This window comes from Panthera leo, chromosome C1 (assembly GCF_018350215.1).
Source record: "Panthera leo isolate Ple1 chromosome C1, P.leo_Ple1_pat1.1, whole genome shotgun sequence".
NCBI classification, from domain to species: Eukaryota; Metazoa; Chordata; class Mammalia; order Carnivora; family Felidae; genus Panthera; species Panthera leo.
Genome location: NC_056686.1, coordinates 3,801,501 through 3,824,749, shown reverse-complemented (window position 1 = coordinate 3,824,749; position 23,249 = coordinate 3,801,501). Strand labels below are relative to the sequence as shown.

Genomic DNA, 23,249 nt, shown 5'->3' with positions numbered 1-23,249 from the left:
CCTTGGCTCACAGCACGTTATGTGATTCCGTCCCCCCAGCCCTCCTCCAGAGGACGGTGTTATATGTCCCTCCTTACAGTCATCAGCAGGTCAGGAGGCCGGGAGTGCCCGCTCCCAGGCCCCTCGTGTCACTGGGTGGAGGTGAGCCCTGAAATCAACACCTGAGTGCTTTGCGGTCGTGGGTTGGGAACGAGTCCCTCTCCCATGTCCTCCCCTTGGCACCCCTGTCCCTGACCAGTGCCGAGTGGTGGGACTTCCCTGTAGCGGCAGGGTCACGTCCCCCAGGCCACGCTCTGCCCAGAGTGGCTCGGCCATGGTGGCCTACGGAACTGGCCACACCGTAGAAAACAGCCTCCGGAACTGCCCTGCTCCTGCTGGACCTGTCCAGGCTCAGCACTGCTTCCCCCAGAGGCCTCTGCTGCCACACCGGCCGTGGGATGCGTCAGATGTCACCCGGTCCTGGGCCCTCCACGTCTGCTCAGCCTCCCTCGCTGTTTGTCTCCTGCTGAGTCAGCCATGCGGCGGGGGATGGTGCGTTAGTGAGGACACAGTGTTTAAAGTTTCTGGAAAATTCTGCACCCTCCAGTCTTGCAGTTGCTGAAGTGGAGCGTGCAGCAGGGCCAGTGGGTGAGCAGAGGGTTTTTGGGGGGCGGTGATGCCAGAAGAGTTGCTCAGGAAGCGGCTGCTGTCCAGCTGCTATGCCCAAGGCGAGCAGCAGAGGCCAGTGGCGCCCCAGGAACCGGCCGGCCTGCTGCGCCCTTGAGCACAGTCCTCCCGGCCCAGCACTTCCTCTCTGATTCTGATGATCAGAATACGGAAAAATCAGCTCCTTTCGAGTTAGTTAAGGAAAGAATACCCCGTGCGGAGTGTGTGTGCGTGCGTGTGCGTGTATACGTGTTTCCATGCACGCGAGCCATGGAAATGGGGAGCACTCCCGTGGTGGCACCCACAGACAGGAGGGTCTGCCCTTGCTGCCCACGCACCTCTGGAAACAAGTACAACTTGCCCTTTTTAGAGGGGATTCGGAAATTTGGCGAAGATCTTTTTCTGGTTTTATTAATTGCTTGTGTTTTCTGGTTTTACCGGTCGGCAGTGGCGTGGGGAGATCTGATTGGAGGTGGGCAGGCCGCCAGTAGCAGGCCCCCATCCTTGGAATCACCATGGCCGTCCAGTCTAAATGTGGATTAATGAGCAAAGCCCGTGTGCTCAGGGTTTTTACTCAGTTGTCAGTGTCATATGGGTCCCGACTTTATTGCTTGGCAAATAACGTCTTGGAGAAAGACCTTGAAGAAAGAAGTCTTGCCTTGAACCTGAGCTGGTATTTCCGTGAGTGATGAATTCCTCAGGCTCAACCTCCCCCCTCAGGCTTGCCTGCCTCCCCCACTGAGGCTCAGCCTCCTGAACTCAGGCTCGGCCACCCGGGCGCTGCCTGGTGGAGCCCTTAGCTCAGAGACCAGAGTTCTGTGCTGTCCTTTGAGACCCTCCTGGTGCAGAGGAATTGCCTTTCACTTCTGCTGAGATGGTTAATAATTTGTTCCACCTCTCAAAAAGTATCTTCTGAAAAATAATCTGGGAAGCCAAAGTACCGTGCGGTTTCTGCATTTTCCTTCTGAGACGTATGTCGTTCTCCTTTAAACTCTCCCCCTAACAAAGCACACGCAGGCTTTCAGTGACAGCGTCCTGTTTCCTTCTCGTATATTTTTTAAGTTATTTATTTCGAGAGAGAGCTGGAGAGCTGCAGGGAGAGTGAGAGAGAGAGAATCCCAAGCAGGTGCCGCACTGTCAGCACGGAGCCTGATGCGGGACTCGATCCCGTGAACCGTGAGATCGTGACCTGAGCCGAGATCAAGGGTCGGACGCTTAACTGATCGAGCCACCCAGGTGTCTCTCCTCCTCCTTGTGTTTTATGGGAGACAGGACCGCCACCATGCAGACCGGGCTGGCTGCCTCCAGGGCTCCCCTCAGCCCCTGGTGTTGCTACAGGGGTAGGTACACCAGCGGCCTGAGCTCGAGGTACAGCTAGTGGGGTGGCCTCTGCTACCATGCCAGTGCCACGAGAATCCACTCTCAAATGGTCCTGATTCGTCAGGCGGTGACAGCCATGTGATTTCCTCTTTAAAAGTGGACACTCTAGGGGTGCCTGAAGTGTTCAACTTCAACTTAGGTCATGATCTCCCGGTCTGTGGGTTCTGGCCCGGTGTCAGGCTCTGTGCTGACAGCTCGGAGCCCGGAGCCTCCTTCGGATTCTGTGTCTCCCTCTCTCTCTGCCCCTCCCCTGCTCGTGCTCTGTCTCTCTCTGTCTTTCAAAAATGAATAAATGTTAAAAAAAATTAAAAAGTGGACACTCTGGCCCTGGGCGTGGGGGTGGTATAAGGCGGGTGCAGGCTCTCACTTAGTCCTGGGGGGCTTTAGGCCAGGCACCTGGACTCTTGGCTCCGAATTCCCTCGTGTGTGCCTGAGAGAGAACGGTGTGCATCTCGTAAGGCTGCGGGGGTACCAAATACGTTCTCGAGCACGCAGCCGGTGAGCAGCGGGCACTCCTCCCTACACACTTGGCGCCAGGCCCTGTCCAGGAGCCGCACAGACCACGATGGAGAAGACCGTGTGTCCCCACGCCGGCTGGGGTTGACGCTTACGTTGTCCCTCTGGAGCAGGGCCTCTCAGCCTTGGCGGGCTGACCCCTGGGGCTGGCCCTGTTGTGTGTTGTGTGCTGTGGGTGATGGCGGGCTCTGCCCTGGGTGCACAGAAGCCTCTGACTTTGGAGCTGGAGACATTGTGTTTCCCAGAGGAGAGTTTTGTGTCACAGAGTCCCCGGGTTCGGGGCACTCGGGCTCATGGTGGGAAGTGCACAGGAAACCATCTGAGCCTCAAGTGGGAGGCCGCAGGAAGTGTTGATAAGCCATCTGCCTTCCTGAAGATTCTCTGTTAAAGGCTTGTTGGAAAAGAATTGCTCGAAGACACTGTTGCCATCTCTGCTCCTCTCTTCCCTGGCCTTGCCGCCCAGCCTTCCGCTTGCGACTGAAGCGAGCAGGTCGAGTGGCAGTGCAGTTGGGGACGCGTGGCCGCGGCCTCTCCATCACGGCGCGTCATCAGACGCCCCATTTCAGTTCTGTCATGTGGGTGAGAGATGAGGACCTGGCCCCTGGGCAAAATGGTGTCCATGTTTTGGAAGATGAAGGCGTGAAGACAGGAGCATTTCCATGATTTATTAACCTGTTTACCCCATCAGGGAGGAATCCTGTCAAGTGTAGATGAGTGGGGATGTGACTGGAGTGAACGAGAGCCCCCCTCTTCAGTCCCAAGAGTTCTTCTCTTGCAGGTAATTTGATGGGCTTGACTCAAACTTTTAATCACGCGGTTTTAGTTGATGCACAGGATTTTCCTCTCGCAGCCTGCCTCGTGGTGTTAATTAGACATCCTTACACTGAAGGGCTTATTTGAAGTTTTGGCTCAGCTGAGTGCTGGCGGGAGTGCTGGCGGAGTCCAATCGCGTGCTGCAAGGTGGGAATGGCACCTCGGTACCGGGTGGGCCGGGCTGGCCCCGCTTTGCCCTCCTGGGGAAGGTCCCCGCAAGGCGACCAGAGTATTAAAGCTCGTTAGAAAACAAAAATCAGGGGCCGTGGGGGTTCAGTTGGTTAAGCGTCCGACTCTGGATTTCTGCTCGGGTCACCATCTCGTGGATTGTGAGTCTGAGCTCTGTGTTGGCTCTGTGCTGATGGTGTGGAGGCTGCTTGGGATTCTCTCTCCCTCTCTCTGCCCCTCCCCTGCTTGAGTGTTCTCTCTCTCTCTCTCAAAATAAATAACTAAGCTAAAAAAAAAAACACCAACAAACCCCAAAAACCAAAAATCAGCTGTGTAAATTTGACAATCTCATTGGCTGTATTCACGACTCATGAATGGGGCGGCATCCCATCCGGCAAATAGAAAGGAGCTCCGGGGAGCTGGACAGAGTGCGGGGCTTTCATAGAACAGGGTGGGAAAAAGTCGTTTCTGCAGAGAGAACATTGTTCTCGGGCGAGGTCCCCTTCCTGTGGGGGGAAGGCAGGGGTCAACCAGGCGGTCTGTGTCACCAGCACCGACCAGGGAGTCCCAGATTGCCGGGTTAAAGGTTACATGCCCGAGAGGTGGAGACCACACTAGGTCAGGCGTTGCCTTGTTTGCTGACCGGGGCTCGGCACAGGCGACCCTGGGGCCTGTTGTGTTCTTTCTGAGAAGCTCCATGGCTGCTTTGTGCTCTCACCCCTGGGAGCCTTTTTACTTCCACAGGCTTCTGGTGGGTTCTGCACTGGGTATGTGTTTTATACCTGCCGAGGCTAGCCTTACCTTTGAGCTCTGAACTGGGAGGTGGGGTCGTGTCTTCAGGTTCCTTAGAGATTCTTCAGCACGGTGCTCTCCCCACACTGAAGGCTCCATAAATGACGTTTGGAAAAGAGCACGCGCCCTTCACGGTCAGTAGTGACAGGGTAACACCCTTTAGGCCTCGGGTCACGGTCGGCATGCTGTGCTCCCGGCGGCCGACGCTCCTGGTTGAAGGTGAGGTCTTTGGGGACAGACAGCAACGGGGCTCTGCTGTCGTCGTTTCCGGTCTCAAATCATCGTCTTCGGGGGCAGATGGCAGGGAAGGGCCGCGGCCCTAAATTCGAACTTGGACCTGCTGAACAGCTGGTGCTACTGCTCCAGACAGAGCAGTGTCAGGGTGACCTCCGAGTGGGGGACCTTCGTGGCTTTGCATCGGAGCATCTGTTTCGCTGCCGAAAGGAGAAGCGGGCGGTGTTGCTAACACGGACGTACCCAGGTATTGATAGGACAGGTGAGATGGTGACAAACTGACGCTGCGGCTGGCCGTTCAAAAACAGTTCTTGAGTCTCGGAAACAGAAACATAATTCTCTCTTGGTCCCACCACCTGTCAGCTGTGAGTGGCCATTATTTCATCATTTTGCCATAAAAGATAATAGAATAACGATTTATATCTCATGGCTGATGTTTTAATGTGTCTCTCTGTTATTCTGGGCTGACAGTCTGTGATTACAGGAAACGTTTTCTCGGTGACACTCTGGTAATGACTCATTAATGGGGGATTAGTCCACGGTTAAATCACATTGAAGCTGCCCAGCGTGGCCTTGCCTTACTGCTCCCTGGCTGGGGTGGGGGGGTCTATGTGTGCAAGGGGGTGACCTCTCACCCGTCACTCTCCCCCAGTGCGGACGCAGTTCCGGGGACGCTCCCAGTGCAGAGCCACAGCTCAGCACCTCTGTCTAGGTTTGACCTGCGAAGCCCGGCCGCGATCCTGTCCGCATCCTCGGTGCCTACGCCGTTTATTAGCTTTAAACAGAGGTGACTGCGCTGGGCTCACCAAATAAAAGAACCACAGAGCCCACGGAGCGGAGGCGCGTTCTCTTCTGTGTCAACGGAGAACGCCACCGGGCAGCCAGGCGGAGAGGCAGGTGGCTCTGACTCCCCTCTGTTGTCTTTCCCTTAAGGCCACCACCAGGACGACCCCCAGGATGGGCGGGGCGGGGCGGGACAGGGCCCAGCTGGGGCTCCGATTGCATAGGATGGAGCGGAAAGGTGACAGGTGGGAAACCTTTTAGGAGCCACCTGAATACCGTCTACTTGGCTTAGGTCCAAAAACAGTCTTGTAAGAAAAGGCTGTCGAGGTGATTTTTGTCGTAAAAAGATGTTAGTTGGGCTCTGAACTGGGGATGATTACATAGCATCTCAAGAAATCTAAGGATCCTGCTTAGTTGAAACAGTTGGTTTGGTGGAACTTCGTAACGGCTGCACAGAAAACGGACTAGGGTCGACGTTGGCAAGCTGGGTTGAAGTTTCAGGCGGTGAGTGTTCTGTGGGACGGGTCGGCAGGCGTGTGTGTTTGCAGTGACTGGTTCCCACGAGGAGACGGGGGCGTGAAGTCGCTCCTGCCTTCCTTTAGGTGCAGGGCCTGCGGCACGTTCCGTGGATGGGAGTGGATGGGAGTGGATGGGAGCTCCTGGAACAGAACAGCTTCGTTCGTTCCCGTCCGAATGAAAAGCCGTGATGCCAGCTTCCGACTCCGACGGAGCTATTCTGCTCCAGGGCCCTAGAAGGAGGTGTGTCCCAGGAGGAGACACGTTTGCGGCATTTTAGGACCTGCAGGACAGTCCATCACCTACGTTCTGGTTTCTGTTTTGCAGTCCTTGTATTTTCACACGTCCTTAAACCACCCTAACATCGTGGCTGTGGTCGAAGTGGTCACCGAGGGCAGGAGGCCGGATGGCTCCCTCCAGGCTTTGTCATGTGGGTTCGGAATTCTTCGGATCTTCGGCAACAAGCTGGAGTCTCCTACCTCAGCCTCCCAGGACAAGCGGTATCTGCCTCGTTTTCTTTATCCTGGGGATTTTCCAGCCTCACTCTGGGGAGAGTTAACCGCTCATCATCCCCCACACAGAAAGCTTTCCCTTTGTCCACTTGTGTCGTGGTCTGTTCCCAACGGTGTGTACTGTGGGAGGTTTTTGCTTTGGAGTAGCTGGGTTTGCCATTTCTGAGTAAGCTGGGGAGTTGTCCTTTAGATGGGGGTGGGGCCGGCTCTGGCCCTGGGCGTGGGGGTGGTATAAGGCGGGTGCAGGCTCTCACTTAGTCCTGGGGGGCTTTAGGCCAGGCACCTGGACTCTTGGCTCCGAATTCCCTCGTGTGTGCCTGAGAGAGAACGGTGTGCATCTCGTAAGGCTGCGGGGGTACCAAATACGTTCTCGAGCACGCAGCCGGTGAGCAGCGGGCACTCCTCCCTACACACTTGGCGCCAGGCCCTGTCCAGGAGCCGCACAGACCACGATGGAGAAGACCGTGTGTCCCCACGCCGGCCGGGGTTGACGCTTAATGTCGTCCCTCTGGAGCAGGGCCTCTCAGCCTTGGCGGACTGACGCCTGGGGCTGGATAAGTCTTTGCTGGGGGGCATCCTATGTGCTGCAGGATCTCTGAGAACATCTCTGGCCTTACCCACTAGGTGCCAGAAACCTCCCAGCCTCCTCCCCCCACTTGTGACCATTGGAAATATCTGTGGACGCTACCAAATATCAGGCAGTCTCACCCCTGGTTGAGAACCAGTGGTCTGGATACACAACCATGGCACTTCCTCAGAAGTTGTCTTTGCTGGGACATTTCAGAACGTTATAAATTTCCCTGGTGTAGCTTTCTAGCACCTGGGTGCGTGGGGGCGGGCTGTCCGTGTGCTGGAAGTGTGTGGCCAGGGGCACGGGGGGCGTGGGGGGCGCCAGGGGCGTGGGTGGCACGGGGGGGCTGCTGCTTCGCTTGGCCATCTCTCTTCTTTGCGGAAGGTGTGATTGTCTGGTGTGTAGAAAGCTCTAGTAGGTGTGGGGCGGTTGGCGAGTTGCGTGCTTTCCTTCCGAGACGTGTGGCTGGCGTCTGGTGACTGGAAGCCAGACGCGGAGAGTTGACGTGCACCCCCTGGACGTGTCTTGCAGGTTGAAGCTGTACCACGGCACCCCCCGAGCCCTCCTGCACCCGCTTCTCCACGACCCCGTAGAACGTAAGCGACGAGGCGTGGCCCGGCCTGGCCCGCGGTGTTGCCGCGGAAGGTCCTGCCGTCCTCAGCAGCACTGGTTCACCCTGTAACTCTGAGTGCTCTCTGCCCTCAGTCCATCTTGGGATCTTTCTCCGTGTAAACCTATCAGCTTAGCGGCTTTATTTAGTGAATTAGGGCAAAACTTCTCACGGGCCTGGAGTTTGGACACAACTGAAGGAACTCTAACGTGCCAGCCTGAGAGGAGGGCATTGCTTCCTGCGGACGTCCCTGGGACAGCAGCCCCGGAGCCTCCTGGCCGCCGGGGCGGCAGCCTTGCCCACCAGGCGGGGTAGTTGCTGTCGGTCACCGGCCACGCGGGCACCAGAGACCTTTCGCCGTGAGGCCCGCTCGTTCCTCTCGGCACGGCACGGCCTTCCAGCTGTGCCTGACCGCAGAGGAGCGTCCTGCGGGGCCTCCCGCCGTCCCCCACGAGGTCCAGCAGCCGTGTGGAGGATGGACAGATGGATGGGGGCGCCTGGCAGAACATCTCTGAGGCCCGGGGTGGGGGTGTGGAGGGGTCAGGTGGTCAGAGGTGGATCCGTTTGGGAGGATGGCTTTTCTTGTCTTAGACTTGTTGCCGGATTCTGTGACAGGAACTTTGAGCCTGCCCCGTGGCCTGAGTTAAAAATCGAACCAATCCCACACCTTCCACTGCCCACTGAATTTGGTGAAAATTTCATTACAGAGGAGCAATCAGTCCAAAACTTTATTTTAGTTTTTAAAGTATTCAAAAACATTTTTTTAATGTTTATTTATCTTTGAGACAGAGAGAGACAGAGCGTGAGTGGGGAGGGGCAGAGAGAGAGGGAGACACAGAATCCGAAGCAGGCTGCAGGCTGTGAGCTGTCAGCCCAGAACCCGACACGGGGCTGGAACTCACGGAATGGGAGATCGTGACCTGAACCGAAGTTGGATGCTTAACCGACTGAGCCACCCAGGCGACCTAAGATATTTTTTTTAAAGTTTACTTATTTTAGAGAGAGGGTGAGAGAGACAGAGCTCATGTACATCCATGCGTGTGAACGAGCAGGGGAGGGGCAGAGAGAGAGAATCCCAAGCAGCCTCTGGTGTCAGTGCAGAGCCCGACTCGGGGCTCTAACTCGCAAGGAACCCTGAGATCATGATGTGAGCTGAAATCAAGAGTTGGACGCCTAACCAGCTGAGCCACCCAGGTGCCCCTGAAACTTAATTTTATTGATAGAAATTGACTTTTAGGTTATTTCTTAATTGAGTCTAATCATTACTTTGCTGGCATTTTGTGTCCTGGAGCATCCTTAGGATCAGGACTTTTTTTTTTTTAATTTAATTTTAAGTAGGCTCCGTGCCCAATGGTGGGGCTCGAATCATGATCCTGAGACCAAGAGTCACATGCTCCATCGACTGAGCCAGCCGGGCGCCCCAGGATCAGGACCTTTAGACAGATGTGCACAGCCAGCGGCTTGTCCTGGGGCAGCAGTGGAAGGTTGTGTGCTGGGAGCTGAGAGCATGAGGGTCACCTTCTCGTGGGCATTTCCCGAAATGTACAGATTTCTTGCTCGAATGGGCAACACATTCACATGGTTGAGAATTAAAACAGCATAAAAAAGTTTAAAAAGGTCCAGTGAGGCCTTCCCCCGCTGCTCTGCTCCCTCCCTTGCACCCCTGGGTGTCTCTAGGACCCTCGTGTGGGACAGAGGCAAGAACACATTTCTGGGCTCTCATTTTTGCCTCCTCTTTTCCCCTTGACAGTTTACCTTAGTGAAGTCTTCCTGTTGGTCCCTGGAGTGCCCCCCATTCTTCCTGCGGCCGTGTGCTGTCGTTGAGGTCGCGTTCCGTGCTTTACTGAGTGGTCTTGCGAGCCAACCTTGGGGGACCCAGGGGACAGAGTTTGGGAACATTGCTGGTGTGGACAGCTGCCGTTTTGCACGCGTGCCCGCACAGCTGGGGGTTGAACTCCCGGAAGCCGGGGTGCTGGGTCTGAGGACTAGTTTGTAACATTTCTCCTGATTTCCCTCCATGGAGGCCCGGCCAGCGTCTTTCCAACCAGCCATACGGAGAGTGCCTTTCAGGGCATCTAAATCTTAAAGTAGGCAGCAGACCCTGTGTCTGTGGTGGTTAGGTATTAAATATACAGTTTTCGTTCATTTCGTTTTCTAACGAATGCAGTAGGTCATATTTAGCTCATTTCTTATGAAATCGTGTAGCACGTTGTAGTAGGTGCTTAGGCTCCTGTCAGTGGAAGAAATCAAGTCCCAGCAAGACTTTTTTGGGGGGCTGTGTAGAGGGCCTGTCTCTGGTCCGTCTCAACTCCAGGGCCCTGTGGTTCTGGGCACCGCCCTTCCTTGAACCTCAGTTTCTGTTGATGATGTTCCCTCCATCTTCCCGAGCTCTGTGTATGAACCCTTTTTTTTTTTTAATTTTTTTTTTTTAACGTTTATTTATTTTTGAGACAGAGAGAGACAGAGCATGAATGGGGGAGGGGCAGAGAGAGAGAGAGAGAGAGAGACACAGAATCGGAAGCAGGCTCCAGGCTCTGAGCCATCAGCCCAGAACCCGACGCGGGGCTCGAACTCACGGACTGCGAGATCGTGACCTGAGCTGAAGTCGGACGCTTAACCGACTGAACCACCCAGGCGCCCCTCCGAACCCTTCTTTAGCCGTCTCTTCCTCCAGGATGCTCTCCCTCTTCACTTTCCCTGGTCCGCTATCTGCTGTCCACACCTACCTGGGGTTCAGTCCCGTTCTCCCTTGTGCTGTGGGTATCGCGGTGTTTGTGTCTTGGTCTGTCCTTGAGGGCTGGGCTCTATCTCAGAGGCTGCTGCTCCCAGGTCCCAGTCCTGCTGCTCCGTGGGCTCGATGATGCAGGTGCTGAGTGGGAAGGGAGGCAGGCTGGGGCCCAGGCTGCCTTCTAGACCCCTGGTGATAATGGGGACCGGGCGGTTTCTGGACTTCATGACTCGGGGCGGGGGGAGGGGTGAGCAGGAGGGAATTTGTTGTGTTGCATTAAAAACGAGTATCTGGGAGGGCGCCTGAGTGGCCCAGTCGGTTAAGCGTCCAACTTCCGCTCAGGTCATGATCTCAAGGTTCGTAAGTTCGAGCCCCACATCGGGCTCTCTGCTGTCAGCACAGAGCCCGCTTCTGATCCTCTGACCCCCTTTTCTGCCTGCTTGTGGCATGCATGGTCTTTCTCAGAAATAAACAAACATTTAAAAAAAAAAATAAAAAGCAGGTATGTGTGTTTGTAGTTTCACCAGAGAGTTCTTAAGGATCAATTCTTTTTGCTTTTTAGGCTGAACAGAGCATTTCCCCTGCCTTCGTGGAAAAATGCGTTTCCTGCTTGCGGTGTTTCTTTCTTAGATGCTCAGTTTATCGACTGGTTTGACCCAAAGGGCCTTTGGTCACAGCTGTCACATGGGTGTTTTCTCCCCCAGAAAACAAGCATATGACCCTCATGGAGAGCTGCAGCCTGCAGTACATGCTGAGGCCACACCCGCTCCTGGAGCCCGTGTTCCATCTTCTTCCCGAGAACCTTCTGGTGTCTGGTCTGCAGCACATTCCTGGCCTCCTTCCCGCTCACGGAGAAAAGGGTAAGGGCTGCTCGTCTCTCTCCATTTGGTGTGTCTGTATTATTGACGGCTGATGGCTAGACCTCATAGGAATTGGGCTCTACAGAGGGGTCTGGGTGTGGCTAGGCACCCTCAGCAAGAGGCCTGGTAGAGGTGGTGGTGGGAGAGGGAAGGGGGGAGGGGGGGAGGGGGAGGTGGTGATGTGGGGCGAGGGGGAAGGACAGGGGCGGGAGGGAGAGAGGGGAGGGGAAGGAGGGGATGAGAGGGAGGAGGAGGGAGGGGCAATGCCCTGTCTGCCTGTCATCCCTTCTGAGCAGTGTCTCGTGTCCCTCAAATCACTTCTGTTTTCTTTCCTGGGGAAACGCTTTCGTAAGACAGATAGTTCACATCTTTATGACTAAGGTCAGGAAAACCACTTGCTAGATCTCTCGGCCTTCCTGGACGCCCCTGTCCGTGGCTCGATTATTAATTACTTTTAAATTGTGGTGAAATAGACACGACACAGAATTTACTATTCTGACCCTCTTCAAGTGTGCAGTTCGGTAGCGTTAAGCGCATTCTCGTGGTTGTGCAGCCGCCACCACCACCATCCACATCCAGAACCTTCTCATCGGCCCAACCTGAAGCCCTGTCCCCACTAAATACACACTCCCCATGTCCCCTCCCCCAGCCCCTGGCCACCACCGTTCTTTCTGTCCCTGAATTTGACTCCTCTAAGGTCTTCTAGAAGTGGAATCATCAGGATTCCACTTCTGTGACCAGCTTATTTCGCTTGGCATCGTGTCCTCAAGGGTCATCGTGTTGAATCACATTTTGGGACTTCCTTCCCTTTTTAAGGCTGAATAATATTCCATTGCACGGATGGACCACGTTGTGTTCGTCCATTTACCTTTGGACGGACACCCGGGTCGTTCCGCCTTTTGGCTGTTGTGCCTAATGCTGTTATGAACGTGGTGTGCAGTGGGTTGGTAATCTTTGAACACTGAAATCCACGTGGAAGCCTCAGGACTCCGTCTTGGCGTGATTTAGAAGTAGGTTCTCCAGCGGTGGATTTGGGACAACCCCTTCGTGCCTCGGAGATCACTGCAGAGATGTGCTCTGCTCTGGGGTCCCGCTGATGGGCCTTGACCTGGGCCTCATGCTCCTTCTGGGTACTTCCAGGGGCTTTTAGTCTGGCTGCGTGAGGAATCCAGGAGAAGGGTCCACCCCAGTTCTTTCCCGCCCGCACGGCGGAACCTCTTGTCCTGGGTGGTCTGGCTCCTTGTTCTGGCCCAGGGAGAGCCAGGATGGGGCATGAGTGTGAGTTGGGATGTGCCGAGTTTTGACTTAGAACAGTGACTCTCAAGAACCCAAAGAAAAGGTGTAGTTCAGCTCCAGTATGAGAATGTTTCCAGTAACGGTGTCCCTGCACGTGGCTTGGTGTTCTGGTCCGTGCTGGGATGCAGACGTTGTTATCTGAGTTCATGAGTTTCTTGGATGGGTCCGTGGGGGTCATCTCATCACGAGGTCACTGTTTTTCCTAAGAAGAGATAACGATGCATGAAAAATGATAAATTAACTATGAACAGAAGCAAGTCCTAGGACTGGTCCCGGCTTTGGGTCTGCCGTGGCTCACTGAGCTTCAACCCCCCACCCCCCAGCCCCATATGGGAAGTCTTACCGCCCTCTGTAATCCTCTTGTGTCCCCTCGAGAGGGAGGAGGGGACAGACAGGGAGACAGAGAAAATGCCACAGGGTCTCTGCTGTAGAGATTGAAAGCAATGTGACAACCCGCGTCCGGCTCGGAGACCTTGGCCCCGTCGGTCACGGAGGGCCCTGTAAGTGCCTCTGTGCTGTGTGCTGATGTCAGGAACCTAGGTGCACACCTGCCGTAGAGTCCCTTACGTAAGTCTTACCCGACCTGGGGTTCCGGGAAAGCAGCCTTTCGTTGGGGCCTGAGGCGGCCCCATCACTTTGTGACTCGCCAGCGGGTGTCAGCAGAGCTGCAGGGAAAGCCTGGCAACACCCACAGCTCGTCGGGGGCCTGTGTCTGTGTCACTACGGCTGGGGCAAGAGGGCAGCTCCGACGGTCCCGGGTCTGTTCTCAGTATCTCGTGGCAGTCCGAGGGGTCGGGGGGCCACTATAGAGTCCTCCCAGGTCATGTCTTCTGAAGGGATCTGAACCCCAGTGGCTTCCCATTTGCCCCCTTCGTGTGGGCAGCCAGCTGGTCACTGGGGCACTTACCGGATGCAGGCGGTGCCTGTGAAATTGCAAAACTGATGACAGTTTAGGTTGTTGTTTTCTTAAAAATTTATTTGAGAGAGAGAGAGCGCTTGTACACAAGCGAGTGAGGGAGGGACAGAGAGAGGGAGAGAGAGAGTCCTAAGCAGTCTCCACGTTGTCAGCGCAGAGCCCAATCTCGAGCCACAGGGCTCGATCTCATGACCCTGAGGCCATGACCTGACCCGAGATCGAGAGTCCGATGCTTACCCAACTGAGCCCCCCGGGCGCCTCTGTGTCATATTTAAAAACCAATGACCAGGATGGGGTGCCTGGGTGGCTCAGTCGGTGGAGCGTCCCAACTTCGGCTCAGGTCATGATCTCCCGGTCTGTGAGTTCGAGCTCCGCGTCGGGCTCTGTGCTGACAGCTCGGAGCCTGGGGCCTGCTTCGGATTCTGTCTCTCTCTCTTTCTGCCCCTCCCCTGCTCACACTCTGTCTCTCTCTCTCTCTGTCAAAAATAAATAAACATTAAAAAAATTAAAAAAAAATAAATAAAAAATAAAAACCAATGACCAGGGACTGTGGAGTGGAGCCTGAATATGCTTGGGTGGGCAGGCAGGCAGGCACATTCCCCCTTCTCGGGGAGAAAGGACCAGAATGCGGCTTCTCACCAAGGCCCCCGGTGACCACCTGAGACTCTGAGAAAGGAAACCCGTTGTGCTCAGCCTTCTCCTCACATGCAAGATGCCGGGTTGAAAATCTAGCTCACGGCCTTGCGGCCCTCAGCTTGCGTCCTGACAGCGGTTACGGTCTGTGTTATAAATCCTGCCCAGGGTCTTCTGGGCTTTTGTGACTCAGTCTTGGAAAAGGGTTTCTTTGCTGGGTGACATTTTATCTCCCTGAAAGGGCCAAGGCAGGGACTGGGACCGGCTTCCGTGGTGGAATTCACATGCAGTTTGCAGAGGGTCTGACTTTATTTTGCTGTCATGTGGGGACATGGATGTTTGTTTGCTTGGGAAATGCCACAGTACAGGAGGATTGAGCCGTGTTTAACGGAAATTTTTATTGAGGTCATTCCAGATTCACATGTGGTTTTAACAAATAATGCAAGGAGAGTCTGTGTGTCCTTTGCCCAGTTTGCCCCAAATTGTCACACGAGGTCACGACCAGGATGTGGCGACACAGTCAGCGACCTTCTCCCCATTTCCCTAGTTTGACTCCCCGCTTTGTGTGAGGACTGACTTTTGAAGAGTGGTTTTCAGCCTGGGAGGGACTGGAAACGACAGGTCTTAATTGTGGTTGTTCTGGTGGCTCCTTGTAACTCCCCGGAAGAAAGGCAGGCCTTCCCTTCGAGGGACGCTTTCAGAATCTGTGCAGATTAGCAGGTGCTGTCGGTCTATCGTCTCTTCTCTGCAACTAGGAAATTCATGCAGCCTCCCTCGCTCTGTCTTCTGTTCTTTGCTTGGTTCCGACCTTTCCCTTGTTTCTGTGTGACGGGCCTGGACAGCCGCATCAGCACCAGGGTGACTGTTCACGTGCCCCTGAAAGCTGCCGCTTGCAAGGAGAGCCCCCACGCCCTGGCTTCGAGCGAGTCTCTGCCCTGGGGCTCCTTGGCCTGCTCTCGTGGCCGCAGAGCTGTGAGCCGGTCACGGGCCCGGTGCCGTGCGGCTGCCTCTGGCGGCGTGGGAGGTGGTCTCCGGAGATGGGTTTGGGAGAGGGCTCGGGTAGCTCATCCGGCCCTGGAGCAGACGCAGAGCTTTGCATAAAGTGGCTGAGTGCAGTGGAAGCTGGTCATCAGTGTAAGCGGGAAGCCCGTTTTCTAGAACTGGGCCCGAAGGCCACGGGCCCACGCCAGGGCGGAACGGAGTCCCGAGCGAGGCTTCCTCACCAGGTGCTCAGGGAGGTGTGGGGGTCCTGGGCCCACATCCCATGGTGCTTCTAGCTGGAGGAAAGCAGAGGGCCTCCCGCTCCCCCCACACCCAGCCAGCTGCCACCACGGCAGCGTCTGGAGCAGAGCACTTGGCCATGGACCTCTGCCGGGGCCTCAGTGGGAGTGAGCTGTGACTCCGCGGCATCTGGGCGGGGGGGGGGGGTGGGGGGGGGGGGGGGGCGGGGCCTCCGGGGAGACCTGTGTGGAGGTCACAGAGGTGGTCTGGACGCTGTGAGTCCCGGGAATGTGTGTGCGGCAGAGAGGCCGAGGAAGACTGCCGCTGAGGTGTCCCTGCTGCGTGCGCGTCCCCCACGGCCGTCCTCACAGTGAGCCTTCGTCCTCCCTGACCCGCAGGCCAGTGGCTCTCTGACCCCTTCATCCGGTTTGAACACCCCCCTTGGTGATCTGCCTCCCACCTTTCCTTCCTCACTGCCTTCCTCCTTCGTCCCTCCCTTTGGTTTCACTCAGTGGCCGCTCTGTACTGGGAAGGCCCTGCCCCGCCCTCCTGCATGTCCGCTCCTGTAGACATGCCCCGCAAGTGGCCTTTCCCCGTGGACCCTCCCTCGGCTACCACATGGTGGCCTGCTCTGGTTGGTGTCCCCACTCAGGAATGCCCTGAGGTGCTCCTTAAGGATGCACCGCCCCCTGACCTGCTGATGGTGCATTTCAGCAGACGGCATCCAGGCACCTCAGCGGCTGCGGGGTTCTTCTCCCAGGCTCCCAGACCACTCATATCCTTGTGAGGAGGGGATTCGGCTTCTGGATTGCCCCATGTGAGCGCGGGGCGCGGGTGGGCAGGGTGGTGCCCCCAGAGCGGGCTCCTGCCCTGTGTGAGCTCCAGTTTTAACACGACAAAGGTAGTCTTCCTTCCGGCCTCAGTCCCCAGGGAACCGCCCCAGAGAAAACCACCGCCCCCAGCGTGGTGTGCACCTTTATACCTTCTCTGGCCACCGATGCTCTGGTTTGTCTGGGATTCAGGAAAGCTCACTGGGTGCATCTGCGTGCACAGGCCCTGAGCAGGGGTGAGGGCACGGCGCGCGCCTCTGGGTGGAGTGCTCGTGTCTTGGGTGGATTTCAGCAGGGGCAGACCCCACGCCTCACCACGGCCATCGGAGGCAGCAGGTGTTGTAGAAGCGCCACGTCCCAGCCTCCTTTCTTCCCGTTGCCTCTCTTGCAGCGCTGTTCGTGTGGTAGGGTGCGTTCTGATGGATCCAGTATCCTTCCAGGAGAGCTGTGTCCCCGGGAGGTTGTGGACCCTGTTGGGACCTCGTGGGGAGCTCCTTGGGCACCTGGGGGTGTTTCCGAGCACCTCCCTGAAGGATGTCACTAGGAGGGAATTCTTGCTCGTTCAGCACCTGTAACCCCCATTTTCTCGGCAGTGCGTGTGTGGGAATCCCTGAGGGAAATGGGTCTGTTTCCCATAGGAGCAGTGCTATTTTGGGGAAATAGATTTGTACCCAAAGGCTTGGCAACAGACACATGAAAGCTAGGCCCAGTTACAGAGCATGAGGGCCAAGAGCTGCCCCCTGGGGAGGTCGGCTCTGCCGAGGCTCCATCCATCCTGGCCGCTGAGGTGGGTGGTGCACTGAGCAAGTACTTACAGACGGTGGTGTTGGAGCCGTCCAGTGGGGCCGACAGACCTTGGTGAGCGTGGCTCCACTCCTGGCCGCGGGGTGAGCCCTGAGTTTCCTAACCTCTCCCAGTCTCTGCTGCTGCGTTTTCTCCATAAAATGGGGGACATTCTTGGGACCTGTCCCGGAGATGCATTTGGGAGCAGATGACCGGGCTGGTGGAGCCCAGTGCCAAGGACTTGGAAAGGGCTCAGCCCAGGACCTCTTGTCCTTTCTCCATGGGACACTGTCCTCTGCTGTGGCCGCCCTGGGGCTGCCTTCTGCGGTACAGCATCCGGGGAGGCCTGCTTTGCTGAGAGCCCTTCTCTGGAGCCTGTGCCTTTCACAAGACATGGCCCGGGGACAGCTTGCCGGATGCCAGCCAGCCCTGCCTCCCGGGTCCTTCAGGCTCTAGAAGGTTCTATGTGGCCAGTGCAGATACGGCTCTTCAGCCTGGTGTCCTGATGGAAGAGGTGTCCTTCCTCCCTCCTCCCCCCCTTCTGTGCCTGAGATGCTCTTCCTCACCATGAGACCAGGGTCATGGCTCTTATTATTATTTTTTTTGATTTATTTTTAATGTTTATATATTTTTGAGAGAGAGAGAGCGAGTGAGCATGAGCGGGGGAGGGGCAGTGTGAGGGAGGCACAGAATCTGAAGCAGGCTCCAGGCTCTGAGCTGTCAGCACAGAGCCTGACATGGGGCTTGAACTCATGAACTGTGAGATCGTGACCTGAGTCGAAGTTGGACACTCAACCGACTGAGCCACCCAGGCACCCCGGGTCATGGCTCTTCTTGTTGTCGCTGATGGCTCTTGTCATGGGGAGGCTGTGCAGAGCCTGCTTCCTGCCGGACCGGGCCCTTTCCAGAAGCGCTGGGCCCTGCCCCCTTCCTAACACCTGGGGCTCGCCCCCGCTGCCGCGCTGTCACCCCTTGAGCTGTGGTACCAGAAGGACTCATCCCAGGGGAGATCTGTCTGGGAAATGGCCCGCGCCCCCCACCGATTTAGTTTATTTCAGTTTACGTACGTGGGCGATTGGCGTGGGGGAGCGGGTTCGCCGCGGGATGGGCCGTGGCGGCAGCACACAGCGTGAGTCTGTCCGTCCGTCTGTGCTGCCGGCCCGTCCCTGCAAGGGCTGGCTTCAGCCAGCGCCCCGAGTTCTGCCTGAGTCCACTGCTCCCAGCACTCCCCGCCCTGGTTACTCACGGATTCTGCATTTGCGAATCCACTCGTTCCCTGGAGTCCTCACGGTACTTGCCTGGCCCTTCGTGGACGTGTGCTCAGCAGCTTGAGTATTTGAGTCTCCCTCATGCACGTTCCTGTGAGTGGGGTGGCCTCGGGCCAGTCACTTAGCTGTCCAAGCCCCGTTTGCCTTTGTAAGATAAAGAGAAGAGACTCTTCCCGGGATGAGCCGTGCTGAGGCTTTAAGATGACAGTCTGGGAGGTACGTACACATATGTGTGCGCCCTTTCCCGGGAGCCCGTGACTCCGAGCTCGTGGCTCCTCTCCAGGGCACAGCGTTGACGTATTCGCTCGGTCCCCGCAGCGCCGTCCCGCGGTGGGCGCTGTCACCTGGCTTTCGTAGCTGAGGAGGCTGAGGATTAGAACTGGGGTTCACACCCGGGCCCCGGCCCCGGAGCGCACGTCACCTCCCCGCTACCCTCCCTGGTTCCAGGAGGCGCACAGTTCATTCTGACTGCCGGGAAGACGCACGGGCCCTCCCCGGCGGGCGGTGGCGTCGGCCCAGGGAAATGGAGACCCCGCCGCCAGCCTGTCCTCTTCCTGCTGACGGGCCCTGGTTTGGTGACCGTCCCCTGTGCTTCGCAGGGCCCAGCCCGTCCCCGTCTGCTGCGTCTCAGATGTGGCTCCGAGCCTGCTGTGGCCTGTGGTGGCCTGCTGGTGGCCGGCCTGTCCTTGGTCTGTTGTCGCCGTCGCGGTGTTACGTTGGGCCCTGGAGCTGTTGTGTCGCTGCCGGTGCGCCTCTCCACCCTGTTCTTCTGTCTCCTGCTCCCCGGTGCCTCCTGTACTTCTGCCTTCCTGCCGAGCCGCTTGGCTGTCGTGCTCTGAGCGACCACTGCACGCGTGGCTCTGTCCTGGCTGTGATGCCCCTGGTCCTGGGCCAAGGTTTTCGTTTGGTTGCAGCCTGCAGACAGGGCTGTCTTTCCACGGTCAGTGGTGCTTTTGGAACCCCGGAAGGACCTGTGGCCTGGGGGCTGCCCAGCAGTAGCTCAGGGAGAAGCGGGTCATGGTGGGCGGGCCCCGGGGCTTCCCCTTTGTGTTTCTGCAGAAACAAGGCTTAGCACTTGGGAGAGGCGGGCACTGAGGGCATGTTATTCTCCGCACCTAGAAGGTGACCGGCAGGCTGTGTCGTGCGGTGTGGCTGCTCCCTTCCTCCTTGCCCGCGGGCCGTGTCGTGCAGGGTGATGGCGCCCTTCTGCATTGCTGGCACAGGATCATCAGGTGGGAGGGCGCTGGGCACAGCTGGTTGTCCCCCCACCCCAGGGTGCCTCGGGCCAGTGACCAGAGCCCAGGTCGGGGGCAGGGTGAAGTGGTCCCACTGCATTAAGGCCAGTAGTGGGGGGGTCTCACTGGGAGCTTGAGGGCCACTGTGCCCCCTTGGAGCCCTCAAGACTGGCCCCTGTCTCTGGCCAGCTGTGTTGGCCGACAGTTCAGCCACAGTCAAGAGCGGAGGGATTGTTCGGTGACCCGCGAAGGAGTTGCTTGTGCTCCGAGGCAGCATGTGTGTGCGGGCAACGTGTTCCTTCTGGTGACTGTGGGAGAGGGCACCGGCCGTGTGCTGAGGGTGCCACCAGGGCCGCTAGAGGACTGAGCCTGTTTGCCCACCGTGTGGGCGAGTGACTAACGTGCCCTTGCTCTCTACTTGACGGGAAGCGTGGAGCCTATAAAAAGAACGAGATAACAGACTCGCTTTTACGTTGTCCTCCTTTTCCTCAACTTCCTGCTGCGTCTGCGCGCTCGCTTCCCGGTCTGCGTCGCCGCTGGCGCTCTGCTCGTTCACCTGGGCGCCACCTGCCCGGGTCCGACTGGCCGGGGATCGGTCCCTGCTCCTCCTTTCTCTGCCTCCGGAGGGCCGTGGCCTCCCTGCCTCGTCTTCTCTGAAATCCTGCGTGAGCAATCCCGTGTGGCCCGTCGGCCTGTGTGGGGGGAGGCCCTGGGGCTGTGGTTTCTGCTCCTCGGGGCCAGGCTGTGCAAACATGCGGTTCCTCCTCCTCTGATGGAACGTCTCCATTCAGGATGTGCCTCAGACACTTGCTGGACCATTTCGAGAAAGGTTGGACTCTAAAGAAAAATTGTGGGAAAGTCGATATGGCATGACATTTACCACGTGAGCAGCTTAAAACGTGCACTTTTGTGGCATTAAGTACATTCACGTTGCCGTGTACCCACCCCCACCATCCACGGCCAGAACTTCCTTGTCTACACTCTCCACCCCCGCCCCCTAGCCCCTGGCGCCCACCCTTCTGCGTTCTGTCTCTGACTTTGACTGTTTCTGGTACTTCGCGTGACTGGAATCACCCAGGATTCGCCCTTTTTGTGACTGTCTTACTTCATTTAGCATAACATCTTCAAGGATCATCCGCATGTCAGAATTTCCTTCCCTTTGAAGGCTGGGGAATATTCCACGTGTGGGTTGACCACGTTTTTCTTATCCGTTCATCTGCTGTTGGACACTGGGTTATTTTTACCTTCTGGCCATTGTGAGTAATTATACCTGCACTTTTAATGGGTTCTGACTCATCAACCGACCAGCTTCAGATGCTCCTTTTTAAGTTACAAAGGAAAGCAGAAAATTTCTCAGAAGCATCAAATCTGATGTGTGTTTGTGACGGGGAAGGCGTAGAAAAACCGTAAAGAAGGAAATGGAATAATGTGCGATTACTGCCCCCAGGTATCTATGTGTCCTTGTACGTGCATAGATTTTTAAGTGAAACTGGCACTAAAGGGTCTAATGCACGATTTTATGTGTATTATTTTCACCTACGATGCTATGATTGCTTTTCAGTCATTAAGTAATCCTTGGCGATATGAGTTCATTCTCATTTTAAATGGACACACAGTAGTTTACTCAACACCCCCCACTAGTGAGTGCTAGGTAGTTTCTTATTTTTTTTCTGTTATAAATCAGGTTTCATGAGTATTCTCGCACATAAAGCTTTGCTTCTACGTTTGATTAATTTTGCTGAATAGGATGAGAAAGTGGAATCACCGAGGCAGAAGGTGGCTGTGGATATTTTTAAGGGTCTTGGCACACGCGGGGGCAACGACGGGGTCCCTCTGGCTGTGCTGATTGACCTTCCGCAGGACGTCGGGGGGATCTCACTGCGCTCTCTTCCGCCAGTCTCACATCGATTGTTTTCGTTCTCTGACTTCGGAATTGGCTCTGAAAGTCTGACTTTGCACCTTAATTCTTGCTTGTAGAAGCTCGGGAAGAGACAAAGAGGGCGGCAGGGCAGGAAGATCGAATGCAGGGATTGGGGCCATGGTGCCAGAGCCTGGGCTGTGGGCTCCTGGGGAAGCAGTGGGCTTGGCCTTTGTCCTGCTGCCCTGGTCTTTGTGCCACAGCCCAGAGGGGAGGGCTCTGCACAGATCTGACCGCGCCCCTTGAGGCCGAGGGTTTATGCACCTGTTCTGAGCCGGGCACCGAGCTGGATGCCAGGACCCACCGTCCCCTTCTGTCCTCACGGAGCTCCTAGTCTGGGACGGGGGCTCTTGCCTGGCGGTGCCAGCCCAGACAGTGTTTTTGCTTGTTGCCTTAATGTGCTCGTGAGTATTTCTGCATGTTTCCAAATGGTTCAAGGTAAATGTACAAAAATAAGAAACGGCATCGTTGGCTGGGTTCTCGCTGGAGAGGAAGTCAGTGACAAAGGGAAACCAAACCGAAAGGAACAGATGTTAGCCTGCGTTCTGTAGTTTGCGTTCTTTGGATTGCTGAATTATAAAACGTGTGTCTGGAGGAGGGTGGGGGGAGAAATCGGGCCGTAAATGAAATCTGGGTTTGTTGAATCAGCTTGGTGTCTCCGTGCGAACGGAGGTGGGTTCTGATTCGGTCTGAGTGCCGTGCCCGTGGTCTCTCCTCTGCCCGGAGGGCGGGTACCACGGCCTGGCCCTCGGTGGGGGAGAGCCCTGGACCCCCTCGTGGCCTCCCCGCGGATACTCTACACGAGCCCCCTCATTGTTTCAGGGGACGCCCTCCGAAAGCCTCGCCTTCAGAAGTCTGTCACGTGGGACTTGGATGATTTGTTCTTCACGCTCTATCCTTCCCTGGAGAAATTTGAGGAAGAGCTTCTGGAACTCCTCGTCAGTGATCGCTTCCGGGAGGTACTGTCTTCCATCAGGGAACTTCATCTGATCGGCAGAGACGCGGGCAGGGCAGGGCAGAGATGGGGGTGCTGCCGGCCTCTGATGCCACCAGGGTGGACGGCTCAGCCCCTGATGACACGGTCCCGTGTGCTCCCTCTTTGTGGCCGAAGAGGGACATCTAGCCTGTCGTCTTAACTTCGGTGTGACAAAGGTGTTGTTACCGTAAGCTGCTAACGTTGGTTTTGTTATATCTTAAAAGAGTCTTCATTTAAAAATAAATTAAATCTCCAAATGAGCATAGGGAAACCAGCAAAACATTCTGCACTTACAAAGGTCGTTTTCGAGATTCTTGGCTCATTCCAAGGAGACGACTAGAAATCTGTCATTTTATGCCAGTGGAGCCGCGTTCTGTGAACGGGGCTTCCTCTCACAGTGTCCAGTTCCGCCTGCCCGTGTGACACATTCCCATAAACTCCGGGCAGTCACGGGCCATAGCTCGTCCCTACGGTGACCTTTGGACACGTAGCTCACGTTCCTGGACATTCTGTGTCCAGACCCTCACGTGGCTCCTCTCAGGCTTCAGGTCTCTGTGCAAATCCAGCTGTCCTGACCGGCCACCTGAGCGTGCTGCTGAGGCCGCGGCCCCTCCCGCCCCCTGGCTCATTTCTCTGGGTGCCTGGCCGTCCCCGAGAGCACCCGGTCTCCTTACCTGTCCGCTCCTCTGTCGTCGTCCCCTCGGTGGGTATTGGCACCCGGAGGACAGGGACTTGGCTGGTTCGCCGCTGCAGCCGAGGCGCCTCACACCGTGCCGTCCCGTCCCGTCACGGACCTTTAGTCTTCACGTGCCGTGACGGTGGGTGATGCCACCAGCGGGTGCCCCCCCGGCGCTCCGTGGCAGTACGGCACGCACGGGTGAGACGGACTCTGTGCTCGCTACCCGTTCTCGAAAAGGCAGCTCCCCGTGATGTGTCGTACGACACGGAAACGCAAGCAGAGAACAGGGTGGAACCACAGCAGCGCACATTCTCTTGCTGTGGTTCCCGCTGTGTTCTTGCTGCTCAGAGTGGATTGCGTGAGGGG

General features: G+C 56.6%; 1 protein-coding gene across 1 annotated transcript in view; it reads left to right on the top strand.

The window, feature by feature from the left end:
* The window catches only part of NPHP4 (nephrocystin 4), a 110,415-nt gene that overhangs the window by 18,149 nt on the left and 69,017 nt on the right, over positions 1–23,249 (top strand). Inside the window, exons 4-7 of the mRNA XM_042953308.1 lie at positions 6,175–6,347; positions 7,462–7,526; positions 10,973–11,128; positions 22,051–22,187. Of these exons, the coding sequence (XP_042809242.1) occupies positions 6,175–6,347; positions 7,462–7,526; positions 10,973–11,128; positions 22,051–22,187 (531 nt within the window). The remainder of the gene's footprint in view (positions 1–6,174; positions 6,348–7,461; positions 7,527–10,972; positions 11,129–22,050; positions 22,188–23,249) is intronic.